Below are 13,508 nucleotides of genomic sequence, written 5' to 3' on the forward strand. Positions count from 1 at the left end.
ATCACTCTATGGGGGTCATACTGTTTTTTAATCTTTTAAGTCTGGGGGTGGGGACGTCATCTTTAAAGTATTTATTTAATCCAGTTGACAGAAAAACAAACACGCAGACCGGCCTCGCCCCCCTCACTCAGACTTGCTGATTGGTCACGTCAGCTGTCCATATAGGTCAGCCGATTGCTTGACGTCACGCTGGATTTTCCCAGAAACGGCCAAACGAAAGAAGAAAACAAACAAGATGGCCGCCAAAAAGCAGGAGAGGGGCAGGCACAGCGGCATCTGATTGGCTGGTAGGGTTTGAAACTGCGATGCTATTGGGTAGAGGGCGATCTGCTTTTCCCGTAATCTATCCCGCCTGTGCGTAGAGATAGAAAACGAGAATTCCGGGTTGAGTTTCCTCGTTTAAAGTTCGACATTTTTCACCTGGAAACATTTTAAAACATCCCTATTTTTCTTTATCATATTCACCACTTGGTGTCCGTCACTTTTCTGTTTGTGTTTTCTGAAAAGTTTAGTCGAAGCAAAAAAAACGAACGTGACCGATCTGTGTGTTTTATGTCTACGCTCACAGCTGCAGATTAGTGTGTGTGTGTGTGTGTGCGTGTGTGTGTGGGCGCGGTGGCTGCTGGGAAATCAGGCTTCTTTCCTCTGTGTTCATTTCGGTCGGCTTGGAAGCTGCGTATCTTTGGTACTGCTGGAGAAATGTCCTCCATCAGTCCCGACCGGGAATCGAGCGATGGCCAGGCCCGGAATACGCTAGAGCCGCAGACCGTGTTTGTCATCCTGGACTCGACTGAAAGTCTCAACGTGCTTCGGTGAGTCACCGTTATTTGTTCCGCTGGCTTTACTTTGTCTTCTATTGGCTGCTCAGGCGCACCCGGAAGTCGCATCGATTGGCAAATCTTAATTCAGAATGTTTAGTTTTTACGGGGTGTAGATGGCACCCAAAACGGTGTATGGTGTAATCGTTAAAAGTCTTAAAGAGGAAATCACAGGAACCTCAAAACCGGGATGCTTATGTCCCTCTAAACTGGCTCAGGAGTATGTTAACTCGTTTATGCTGTGGACGGATGTAAGTCTAGCCAATACAAAAATAAATAAAAAAAGAAAGAAAAGAACGGGAATTTCAGTATGTGCTATAAAGTGAACGTATTTAAAACAGTGTATGTCGTCATCATTCTGGCGCCAAAGTGTTAAAGATGAAATATCAGGCAAATCAAACCAGCTCAAATAAGTCACTCTGACCTTGCTTTGAGTTATTGTTAAATCGTTTTGTTTCACACGCTTATGGAGTTAGGTTTAAAAGAAAACGGAATGTAAAAGGGTTCTGTAATGTCAAAGTGACAAGATAATAGTAGCGTAGTAACGACAGAGATGCAAAATGACTCACTCTCTGTCTTTAAGCGCATTTACAGATGATTGTATTTAAGATAAGAAAAGATAAGAACACCTTTATTAGTCTCGCAATAGAGAAATGCCCTATTTAAAAGCAGAAGCGCTCATTCACACCTGCACTGGATCTTAAGGGGGTGTTGGCACTTTCAATTCACCGACACACCCCGAAATCCGAAACCTCAGGCGCGCAACTCGGACTTGCGTGCGTGCCGCTACATCGTCAGCGACGAAACTGTACCTAATTCCCTTTCACAAGGAGAATGGAAGATTGTCGGAGGGATTCCGGCGTGAACCGAGAGGCCTCTGATTCGGTCGCTTGTGTCTGCGCTCTTATAGGGTGGAGTCTGGGATCGTGGCTGATATTGAGGTGGACTCCCTGCTGCCAGCAGACTGCGACACCTTCTACCAGATCAAGAGTCAGCCCATCCACGGCAGGTAACCTCACCGACCTCTGGCTCGCCGTCCCTACGCCGCGTCGCGTGATGATCACGTTACACCTCGGACGTTTGTCTCTCAACCTTAAGGGGACATTTGTGTCTCGTCATGTCTCCTCAGTGCTTCAGCAAGTGGCTCTTCTTCCTCCGCCTTGTCTTCCTCTTCATCCGTTCCCGTGGCGATGTCCTCCAGGTATGCTTCCCGCTTCTCTGGCGCGACCGCCGGCGTCCGATCCTGACGCCGCTCCGTCCCACAGGGTCCTGATGCGTCAGGATCTGATGCGTCGGCAGGCTCTGGAGGAGGAGCAGAAGGAAGCGCAGCAGCAGCAGCTTCTGCGGTTGCCCGCCGCCTCCCCGTCGTCGCCCGTCTGCGTCGGCGCGTCACTCTGCGGGCCTCCGGCACAGGTCCCTGTCGAAGTTCTGAAGGTACGAGGCGGAGGTTGGGGCCCTAAGTGCTTGTCCATTTTTTGACTTGCTCGGTTATTTGACGGTGTGAAACTTGACCTGAGCCTCGGGACTTGACAAGTCTTTCAAAATGTACATTTCAAGATGGCGGGGGGTGCGAATGATGACGCGGAAATGAACACGCGTGGCAACACGTCTCAACACGGTGTTGACACGCGTGTTGAAATGATGAGACGAAGGTCGGTGGCGTCACTTTCGGCTCCGCACCAAAACAGACTGTTTACACATTGAGCGCCAAGACAAAGACAAAAAACTCTTTTTTTCAAATTCCTTTTTTTTTTTTAACTGCCAGTTTTGAAATTGTTTTAGGGTAATTCGACATTTTCGTAACATACAGTACATTTTCTTTCATTCATTCAACAGTACAACAAATGTAGAATAACAACCAACAAGCGTGAATAATGGAGCCCTCAGGAATCGTGAATAGACCCGAAAACGTTGACCATGTTTTTTAAAGTTCTGATCGTACATACGGCGCGATCAAAAGATGGCAGTCGTCGATTGTCGCTTTGGCCGACTCGTTCTTAGCCGACACGTCTCACCGCAGTTTATCCGTCTCACAGTGCAGAGGCGCAGGGTTCGATTCCGGCTCCGGCCTTCCTGTGTGGGGTTTGCATGTTCTCCCCGGGCCCGCATGGCTTTTCTCTGGGTATTACGGTTTCCTCCCACATTCCAAAGACATCGACAAGACGGAGATGGGATTGCCATCACATCACCGAGGACCGCTTTGCGACGTCTGGCACGGTGTTGACACGCGTGTCGCGTTGCGTGCTAACTTCTCGCCACCCCTCAGGTGCAGACCCACCTGGAAAACCCGACCCGGTACCACATCCAGCAGGCCCAGAAGCAGCAGGTCCGACAGTACCTCTCCTCCGCCATCAGACCGGCCAGTCGCAACGCTTCGGGACCGTCGTCGGACTCCTCCCTCAGCAGCCGGCACGCTCTCAGCAGCCCCAAAGTGGAGGTAAGGCAGACGGGAGCGCAAGCGTCCGTCTGCGCGCGTTAGCGCTCTAAAATTGGTCCGATTGATGACTCATGCGAGACGTGGACTAAAAATGGCAACGCTAAGCAAAAAAGGCACACGGTTGGTGGACAAGATTTTGTACTACTGGATTGACATTTTTAATCAGGAATTTTTTTTTCCCCCCAGTAAATGGCGTTCCTATTTCCCATTCAAGGCATTCAGCAACATTTCACAACTTTGACCGTTTTCCGCCAGGGTGCCTTTCTGTTAAAATAGAACTATGTGTCGCTGCCAGTGTTAGCTGCAAAAAAGAGATGGCGTGTTGTCTTTCATGCCCGACTTCCATCCGCCTTTTCTCTGAGAAGTCCGTGTCCAGACTCGGCGTAATTCAACCCCAAATCCTTTCTGATTGGCTCTTTTGAGATGGAGGAGACAGTCATCGATGACATCATCAGCCTGGAGTCCAGCCTCAGCGACGACTTCCTCACCTTGCTCGACTCGCGGCAGCAGCTTGCCACAACGGTAATAAGAGAGAGAGAGAGAGAGAGAGAGAGAGAGAGAGAGAGAGAGAGAGAGAGAGAGAGAGAGAGAGAGAGAGAGAGAGAGAGAGAGAGAGAGAGAGAGAGAGAGAGAGAGAGAGAGAGAGAGAGAGAGAGAGAGAGAGAGAGAGAGAGAGAGAGAGACTGTTGTGAGAGTTGTGTGTATGTCTGAGATTGTTTGTCTATGAGAGTGTGAGAGAAAGCTAGTCTTTGAACTCAATTCAGTATTGGCTAATTCTTGACCAAGTCTGAAAAGACGTTTAAAACCGTCTTTGGGAGTGAAGGAGTTAAGAGTGTGTCAGAGAGTGATAAAGTCTGCGAGTGCGTTTTTTTTGTGTGTGATTCTGAGGGCGAAGCAGAAACAAAATTGATGAGGTGGCGTTTTCCCGCCTTTGGTGATGCTTACGCAGCTCTGACTCCTTCTTCCCCTTCCTGGGCACTTGAGCGTGTGTTTTTTGCGAGTGAGCATGTGCTAATAAGGCTGCCGAGGGAAGTTTGGGGTTTTTTTTTGTCTTCTGAAGGGATGTTTCCTCATTTTTTAACAGTCGCCCGTGTGCACGCTTTGCATGCGTGTGTGTGTGTGTCCATGTGCTAGCGCAGTGAGTGAGTGAGTGTGTGTGGGTGAATGCGTGCAAAGCGATGAGGATTTTAGTTTTCCTGCAGGAGCATGATAAGAGGAGACTTAAAGCAGAGGTAATGTCTTTGTTCTGACACTCTTTTGTTGTTGTTGTTGTATCTCAACTTGGGGGTCATTTTGATTTGAGCTTTGATACACAATACACTTGCGCAAGTTGATTGTTTCAAACCAAGTGAAATTGGCGGGGGCGGCCCGGTAGTCCAGTGGTTAGCACGTCGGCTTCACAGTGCAGAGGTACCGGGTTCGAATCCAGCTCCGGCCTCCCTGTGTGGAGTTTGCATGTTCTCCCCGGGCCTGCGTGGGTTTTCTCCGGGTGCTCCGGTTTCCTCCCACATTCCAAAAACATGCGTGGCAGGCTGATTGGACGCTCTAAATTGTCCCTAGTTGTGAGTGTGAGTGCGACTGGTTGTTGGTTTCTGTGTGCCCTGCGATTGGCTGGCAACCGATTCAGGGTGTCCCCCGCCTACTGCCCAAAGACAGCTGGGATAGGCACCAGCAGCCCCGCGACCCTAGTGAGGATCAAGCGGCTCGGAAGATGAATGAATGAAATTGGCAATAACTTGACCGTTAATGACATGTTTGCCGTCGATTTTGTGAAGCTCGCGTTTAGCATCGGTGAGTTCCAAGAAAGTTGTTCCAAGAAAGTCTCCAAAACTGCCTTTCTAACGTGTGCCTGCAAAGACTTGTGGTTCTGGAGCGCCTGTGCTCCGCCTATTTCTGTAAATGTGTTTGTGAGCGTGGCCTTCCTTAAATCTGCCGCACTGCTGCCAAACAGTCGAGCTCATTTACATCATGCCGGTAAATGAGAGTTTCTCAGGCGGTTCGGGGGTGAAAACGCCACTTTCAAGCGTCACGTCAAAGCCGAAAGCTTGCCGGGGCCGCCGTGTTAGCATTATTAGCATGAGCGCACGCTGTTATCATTGTTACCTTCTGATTATAATGTACAATGTCGACGTCGTGGTGGGCGGTATTTGCGTTTGGCCAGGTTCAACGCCTGCCCCACACCGTTACGGTAATGATACGTGCGCACCATATCCGCTGTGAGCGTTCACGGTGACGCGGCGACTTGATTCGCGCGCAGCGAAGAAGGGGCGGGGTTTCGCTCGCTAGACCAGAGCCATAAGTAGCAGCCATTTTGCAAAGAGCCACGGGGGGCCAATCGGTCGATGTTGTAATTGTGGATAATGCGACACTTCGTACAGTTCAACAGTCAAAAAAATAAAATAAAATAAAATAATGATAATACCCTGAGCCAGCTCCCATTTATTTTATGTTGTCCAGTTGACCGCAGAAATAGTCTCCTCCAGCGTGCTCTCAAATGTGGTCACAAATCCTGCCTGCGTGCGATGTAGCACATAGCGAAGCCTGATTGGTCGCCGCCAGGGAAAGCGCGTAAAAAGTTCCGTTGATTTAGCTCTCGCCATTAGACGAAATGAGCGGATTTTTGGTGCTCGCGCACATTTCCCGCCGCGCGAACTGCATTGACTTGAATTGAATGGCACCTAGCTTAAGTGGTGTGTTTCGCTGGCTGGGAGAAAAAAAAAAATCCTGCATCTGCCAGCGATAATGCGATGGAGTCTGCGGGCACGTGAGCTAGTTAGCGTTAGCTTCTGATTAATATACGTCGAAATGTGTGTATTAATATTAATGCTTGAGGTAGTTTGATAAAAAACATTTCGCCGTAAGTGGTAAGCGAATTGTTTGATTGCTTTTCAGTAGTGTCAACATATAGAAAATGTCAAGCGAGTGGATGAACGTGTTTTGTCGTCTCTTGGCACCTGCAGCTCGGTGGTTAGTTTAGCAGTTAGTTAGGCAGAGCCTGAGGAACGGGGGGTGGGGGGGGGGCACTTTTGGGCCTGCTGTGGATATGCCCCTATGCTTAGCTGAGCGGTCGCATCATTATTTGTAGCTAGCCATCAATAAGATTTATGGTGATTGATATCCTTCGTTTTTCAGCGCGGTTGCCTTGTTTTGTTGTTGTTTGTTTTGGGAAGTGCGCACCCACATTCTCGACTTCATGTTTCTGTGCGTCGATGTTCACCTTAGCCACCGGAGCGACATCATCCGTCCGCGTTTGACTGTGCGCTTTGATTGGTTGTTCCAGCTGCCGGCGGTGGCGGGAAACATGCCGGACGCCTACGGGGAGAGCGGCGGGAAAGCCGCGCCCGCAGTCGCCGTTAGCAACAGCTGCCCGGCCGACCTGCTCGGCGTCAAGCCGGAGCCGAACAGTGGGTTGCTGCGCTTTGCCGTTTCCATGGTTACGAGAGAGGGAATTTCACTTTTAAAATGAACGGACGCTAAGGCCGTTCTCGGAGATGAGGTCAAAAAAGAAACAAAAGTTAAGGGTATACAAAATTCTCTATTTAAAAAATCGAGTATATCAAAGGTCTAAAAAAAAACATGCTCATTTAAATTATTTTATGAGTAAACCTTTTTTTAATACATTATTTTTCAAAAGTTGTTTACTGTATGAATTTGTATTTGCAATAAATCAATCTCATTATTTCACCAAATGAGCAAATACAACATTTATCATAAATAAACATTTTAATTCATAATGGAAAAGTGGTTCAGATAACGGATGATTTTAGGTGATATTTGCTAAATAAATGTAACAAAATGTTTTGTATTCATAATAACAAAATGATGCTTATTTTTTCTCACTCTGATCAAACTGTATAATTTGCATTTCTATAGTTAAATAATTAACCAATTATTTCGGCGATTGTTTTAAAAAAGGAATTCAAAATTGTTTAACGACTTTTGTATGGATTATTTCACGAGTTACAGTATGTATCAAAAATGAATATGAATTAATCAATTACAATTTGTTGTGAAATTTGTATTCTGTGAAATTTTTTTTAAAAATCTAAAAAAAATTATCATGTTGCAAAAGAAATCAGGGTCACGAATGCCCTCTGTTGACGAATGGAATATATAATTTTAGGAAATTGAAATTGTTTCTTTGAATGATATAAAAATGAAGCCATTTTAAAAAAATGTTGATTAAACTGAATACAGTTTAATTAATTTCCAATCATAAACCGGTTATTCTTTTTTTTATAAAATACAATGTGAAATAAAGCTGTGTATGTTACTTTATTGTTATTTACAATAAGTGAATTGGCAAATTCATGTGATTAAAAAAAACAAAGGCACCAATTTCCTGGGGAGGGGGGGAATAAAACCTCAATATTAATACAGTACAACAAATGTTTCGTGACTTTGAGCAGGGAAATCAGAGCAGGCCATTTGTGACCACGACAGTGGAAAATTTGCCTACCCCCCCCCCTCCCACGTACTGTACATGTGAAAACATGAAATGGTCTGATGTAAAAGCCTGCGGCTGATTGGCTGCTGCCCCAGCGGCGACCCTCCCCGTCGTCCGACTCATACGTCGACCGTGTGCTTTCTCCCGTTTCCTCAGTCAGCACAACGACATCCTTAGGCACAAATTTGACATTGTCATCACTTCCGACTTCCTGTTCAGTCAACCTCAAGATAATCGCACAATCGCCAAAGTTCAACAAATCACTTCTCCTATGGACAAGTCGAAATGTACGTGCCCTGTTCGCAAAAAGTGACTTTTTTTTTTTCAGGAAATGCCTAGCTGTTGAAAAAAAAACATAAAAAAAATACTTCTATTTAAAAAAAAATAACAATTTTTCAGGAAACGCCTAGCTGTTGAAAAAAAACATGAAAAAATACTTCTATTTAAAAAAAAATAACAAAATTTAAGGCTCAGGAGAAGTAAAAAAAAAAATCCAGAAGGCCAAAAAAAAAAAAAAAAACGTCACTCATATTGCTTTTGTGAAAAATCGAATTAAAATCACATTTCGTATGGAAAGAAAATCTCTGATTTTCTTTTCAGGCTTTATCAGCCAGTCAGTCCTAATTTAACACGAGCTGTCTCCAATGATGATGTTATGACGTTTGCAGATGCGGATGCAAAGGTGCTGATGAAGGAGCGACAGAAGAAGGACAATCACAACCTGAGTGAGTTCTCAGCGAACAAGCCCAATCCACCCCCCCCCGAAATCACGCTTTACGTTTACGCTTCCCGCTTGAAGAGCCGCTTTTTCTTTTCCAGTCGAGAGGCGGCGCCGCTTCAACATCAACGACCGCATCAAAGAGCTGGGCGCGCTCGTCCCCAAGACGCCTGACCCGTTAGTACTCGGAGGGGGGCGGGAAATGGGGGGGGTTGCCGTTGGGCGCTAACGAGGCCTTGCGATTGGACAGAGACGCCAGGTGGAACAAAGGAAGCATCCTGAAGGCCTCGGTGGATTATATCCGAAGACTTCAGAAAGAACAACAACGAGCTCGCGACATGGAAGAAAGACACAAGAGACTGGAACTCACCAACAGAACCCTGATGCTGCGCATACAGGTCGGTGACACTCGCGCTCCCCCAACTCAGCCCACCTTTGACGAGTTCTTCATTTTCAGGAGTTGGAGCTTCAGGCAAGCCTCCACGGCGTTGCTTTTTCTTGCGGCGCGGGCACCCCGACGGACTCGCGGGGCTTCCTCTCCGCCGCCACGCCGCCGTCGTCGGACACGCTGGGCTTGGTAGAGCTGAACGAGCTTCGAGGCGGCGGCGGCGAAGACGCCTTCTCCGAGGACCTGATGAACCACACGGGGCTGGCGGCGCTGGACGACTTCGGAGACATCCTGATGGAGGACGGCGGCCTGATGTCACCCGCGGGTGGCGCCGACCCCATGTTGTCGTGCGGGGCGTCGCGCTGCAGCAGCAGGGGGAGCAGCATGGACGATGACCTCTGAGGAAACGGTCGACCATAACCGCCGGCGTTCCCTCTGACGCCGCGCTGCTAACTATACCGCCGCCCCTCTGTCGGGGTCATGAGACCCTCACCCTCTCTCCGTCACCACGGTAACCACGCCGTCAACCATCCGCCCTCTCTCGCTCTCTCTCTCTGTATATATATCAAACATTGTCATAGCTACAGCTAGCTCCGTTAGCATGCAGATGCTAACCAGCCACGCGAGCATGGTTGTTTCTGCTGGCGTGGATTTTACCCGTAAACGTTATCAGCTACCACATGGAGGTCAGTGCCAAAATGAATTGTGCAAAAAAATGTTTTTATGAGATATAGAATTGGATATATCATTTTTTTATAACAATTTTCTAAATGGTGGACTTCTGTGGCGAGCATGTGGATATGAATGTCGTACGTACGTGTCCCGTTTTCTGATTGGTCCTGAGAATGCAACTCCAAATAGTTTTTCTGTCATTCCTCTTGATTTTTGTTTTGTTTGTTTCCCTTTACCAATCTTTTGCTGGTACAAACGCTTTGGGGACCAAATGCCATCCTGTGTGATAGCAAGCGCTAGCATTTAGCTGCCAGAAAGGAACGCGCGTTCGCGTGTGCCGATGCTAGCTAGCTAGCTGCTGCTGACAAACACGTCCGTAAGCATTGTCCCTGTTGAGCAGTTTAAAATTTTCATGATTTTTTTTCTCTTTTTTTTTTTCTTAACAGTGAACGTTATCTGTTTATCATAGCAACGGACGTTTAGCTGTCTGGATCATAAAGGGAGTCGTCTTTGTTGTTGTTTACAATCATGTAACATTGTATCATATCTCTATATAGAAACTATATAGAAATAAAGTGAGAAGAAAGTATTTTTCTCTCAAGTACTATTGAGTCGTGAGGCCCTTAAAATGCGCCCCCCCCCCCCGGTTTGTTACTCATTGTTGCATGCCATGTTTTGAAAAAAATAGGTGGGAAGGGGGGGAAAGAAAATAACAACCACAGAGGTTACATCATTTTTTTTTCTCAAGTTTAAAATAACAGGAGGTAAATGTTGTAAATGTTCCACTCACCACCACCAGAGGGCGTTAAGAATCCCACGCGTGTCGTTGTCAGAACTTGCGCCTGAATATGTGCCAATGTCTTTGATGTTGGCTGTCAGGGCTCAAAGTTCAGCTCACGTTGTCTTTTCAGTAACTTCCCGTTTCCTGTTTGGATGTTCCGAAAACGGACAACCATTCCCAAATTTCCTGTTCAGGGCGGCCCGCAACACACGAGTTGACGTGCGATTCCACAAAACTTGGACACAAGGGCACACATTCTTTTTTTTTTTTTTAAACCCGGAGCCTCTGGACTTTGAAGCAGACATATTACCCACCCTTAAATAAATGAGTGCATATAATTGCATGTAATTAATGAATTGCAATGCGGCCTGTGTCACGACACGCTCCACGAGTCCTAGCAAAGTTCCCATTCTCAGTCCGATGAGGAACCAAGACTCGGTGTGAATTTTGGAGTGACATCATCTTGTCGTCCTTCCGGGATTGGCCACCCTAAGAGGGGAAACATATGGCGCAACACTCCAAGCAAATCTCCAAACAGTCTGTGGAGCTGCAGCACTCCTCCACTATCCCGCAGTCCAGCGGGGCTGCGCACCCATCGTCCCAACAACAGCAGCAGCAGCAGCAGCACCAGCAGCAGGTGTCCAAAAACCAGCAGCAACCGGACCAGCCCCCTCCGCATGTCACGCACCTCTCCGCCGCCCAACACATGGACGGAAGCTCGCAGAATAGACAAGCCAGCAGGCAGCCAACGCAGCAGTCTGTGGAAGACATGACACTGCGGTTACATGGAGAAGAGACCATGAAAACTCGCATTGACTGCGAAAACAATGCTCTCATTAGCGATGCTAGTTCTCCCAGTCAAGTCGACAGGGCTAGTGAACACAACCGTAAAATGACTGAAGATCGAGTACTTTCAGATAAGATAAGATATCCTTTATTTGTCCCACACTGGGGAAATTTACAGCCTCCAGCAGCAAGAATGTAGGTAGAAAGAAGAAAGAAGAAAAAAAAAACAACAAAGCTAGCTCACTAGCTTCACTAGCTCTTCATAACATTGCGTTCAGTGTGCGCGCGTGTTTTTTCATGCGTACCCCTGCGCCGCAGAGATAAGGTTCATGTTGAAGGTGTCCCACTGATAAACGCGATGGGTGTGTTGATCTTTCTACTTCCTGTCACAGTCACGACGCACCCCCACCCCCACATTCCTTCCTCCTCTACCACCCCAAAAATGTGGAAATCACAATAATGTTGACTAAACAACAGTAAAGGCTCCATTTATCTATTTTCTGATCCGCTTATCCTCTCAAGGATCACGCGGGGGGTTGGGGGTGGGCGCTGGAGCCTATCCCAGCTGTCTTCAGGCAGTAGGCGGGGGGACACCCTGAACCGGTTGCCCGCCAATCACAGGGCACACAGAGACGAACAATCATCCATGCTCAACAATCATCCACACTTAGGGACAACTTTCATGATGTTTCTATTTCATCTAAATCTGGGGTGTCAAACTTATTATTATTACATACACGGCACACAACAAATTGATGGATAACTAGTTTTAAAATCAGAAGTCAAGAATAATGACTGTTATTGTGGATTACATATGACAATTTGAAATTTTGGCTCAGAGTTTAGCAAGCATCATGGAATTAGACATTTTTGATTTGCTTTCGCGGGCCACACAAAATGATGCGGCGGGCCGGATCTGGCCCCCGGGCCTTGAGTTTGCCGTGACTTTCAACCACAACACAAATCGGACACGAATGTCAGCTTGTATTATTATTATTATTATTATTATTCACATGACACCCACCTTCTCCCGCCACTTCTTCAATGAGGGCAGCGTTTGTCTTGAAGTGGGCGTGGCTCTCACCGGAGGGCAGCCGTTTCTGATTGGTGGGCACCGAGGGCGGGAGAGGAACCCGCGGCAAATTGTCTCCGCCCGAGGTGGCGTCCACGATGACGTCACGGACGATATTACTTTGAGGCGTGTTTATTTGGACGTCTACTTCTCGATCAGTTTCCGGCGAGGCGTGCTGGCCTGCAGGGGAAGACGGTGGTCAGGTATTAGCCTATGCTAAGCTAACGTCATTAAGCCCACCTGCACTTTGGAGGAGGACGCTCGGGCTGCCGGTTGCCGGCTGGCTGGAGATGCACTCTTCTTGGTCGGAGCACTCGGTAGCTCCGCTTCGAGTGTCCATCCTGGCCACTGAGAGATAAACAGTGTGAAGAATATATATATATATTTTTAAAGATTCTTATTATTGTACGGACTGGTGAACGGGTAGCATGTGGTTGAAATAACATGAGCAACTAACGATTACAGTTTGGTTCGGCTTGAAATAATAATAAAATTAAAATGTCACTTTTATGTTTCTTTTAAATAAGGTTTGCACTTTTTTTCACGTTCATATTGCATTTTAAACAGCTGTTCTCAGTATTTAGTTGTTTGTTTTTATTAAATAATGTCAAATATTGTATCAATCCATCGTCATAATAATCAGAGCCGTTGGTAATTGTGCTCATGAAATGATGTCAATAATATTGACCTAAAAACCAACCTTCAGCCTCCGCACGCTGGCTTTGCACTCCTTCCAAGGCGTGTGCGCGTTTGTGTCTGTGGCGGTGTTTGAAGTTTCAAGTTGTAGGCGACCCGCGTGAGAATAAGCGGCTCGGGTAATGGGGGCCGAGTGGGGGGGGGGGGTGGTGTCTGGGTTGTCGTGTGCGCGTGTACAGTATTCACGTGAACGCCCTCAACACCTCCCACTCCGTTGTGCGGACGTCACAACAAGAAATGCGGTTGATTTTGACATTATTTGGAAAATAACGCTTGAAAGAAAGACGCTCACGTGTTCATGTGGATCATCGAGTGCACCCCTAAGTGTTGATTTAGTGCAGTCGTGGGCAAACTTTAGTGCTCCAGGGTCCCATTAGATTTTATTCATCGATTTTAGTTTTTGATTAAAGTGATGCATGATGCAATTGCTCAATCTGAATTAATTTTCGTGACCTTTATGCGTTTGTGAGTCTTTTTTCGTTTGGATTATGAATTAAAAACAAATTAATTATCTGGGGCAAAATTTATGATTTATGAGTAAATAAATGTTTTTGCAATAAAGTTTTTTCTTGTTCTGGAACAAGGGAATATTTCAAAACAGCAATAAAAGTTTTTTTCTTGAATAAATGATGTTATCGATCGATTTAGTTGTTGTTCTTTTTGTGGCCTGTGGGTGTCGCTGCCACTTCAGTA

At 46.7% G+C, this 13,508-nt stretch overlaps 2 protein-coding genes across 2 annotated transcripts; one reads left to right on the plus strand and one right to left on the minus strand.

Annotated features, from left to right (window-relative positions):
• The first annotated feature begins 332 nt into the window (after window positions 1-332).
• Window positions 333-10,069, plus strand: tfe3a (transcription factor binding to IGHM enhancer 3a). The gene is made up of 11 exons (XM_052057793.1): window positions 333-812; window positions 1,729-1,827; window positions 1,948-2,019; window positions 2,084-2,252; window positions 3,085-3,255; window positions 3,679-3,777; window positions 6,536-6,659; window positions 8,371-8,427; window positions 8,522-8,597; window positions 8,671-8,818; window positions 8,878-10,069. The coding sequence occupies exons 1-11, from the start codon at window positions 700-702 to the stop codon at window positions 9,208-9,210; spliced, it is 1,461 nt and encodes a 486-aa protein (XP_051913753.1). The 5' UTR covers window positions 333-699; the 3' UTR covers window positions 9,211-10,069.
• On the minus strand, window positions 9,306-12,947 carry zgc:113363 (uncharacterized protein LOC791449 homolog). Its single transcript, XM_052057810.1, has 4 exons — window positions 12,820-12,947; window positions 12,360-12,467; window positions 12,072-12,299; window positions 9,306-11,019 (listed from the first exon to the last, which is right to left on the minus strand). Exons 2-4 carry the CDS (start codon window positions 12,457-12,459, stop codon window positions 10,751-10,753), a joined length of 597 nt encoding a protein of 198 aa, XP_051913770.1. The 5' UTR covers window positions 12,460-12,467; window positions 12,820-12,947; the 3' UTR covers window positions 9,306-10,750.
• Between the last annotated feature and the right edge of the window lie 561 nt (window positions 12,948-13,508).

Source organism: Hippocampus zosterae, chromosome 2, assembly GCF_025434085.1.
Source record: "Hippocampus zosterae strain Florida chromosome 2, ASM2543408v3, whole genome shotgun sequence".
Taxonomy (NCBI): Eukaryota; Metazoa; Chordata; class Actinopteri; order Syngnathiformes; family Syngnathidae; genus Hippocampus; species Hippocampus zosterae.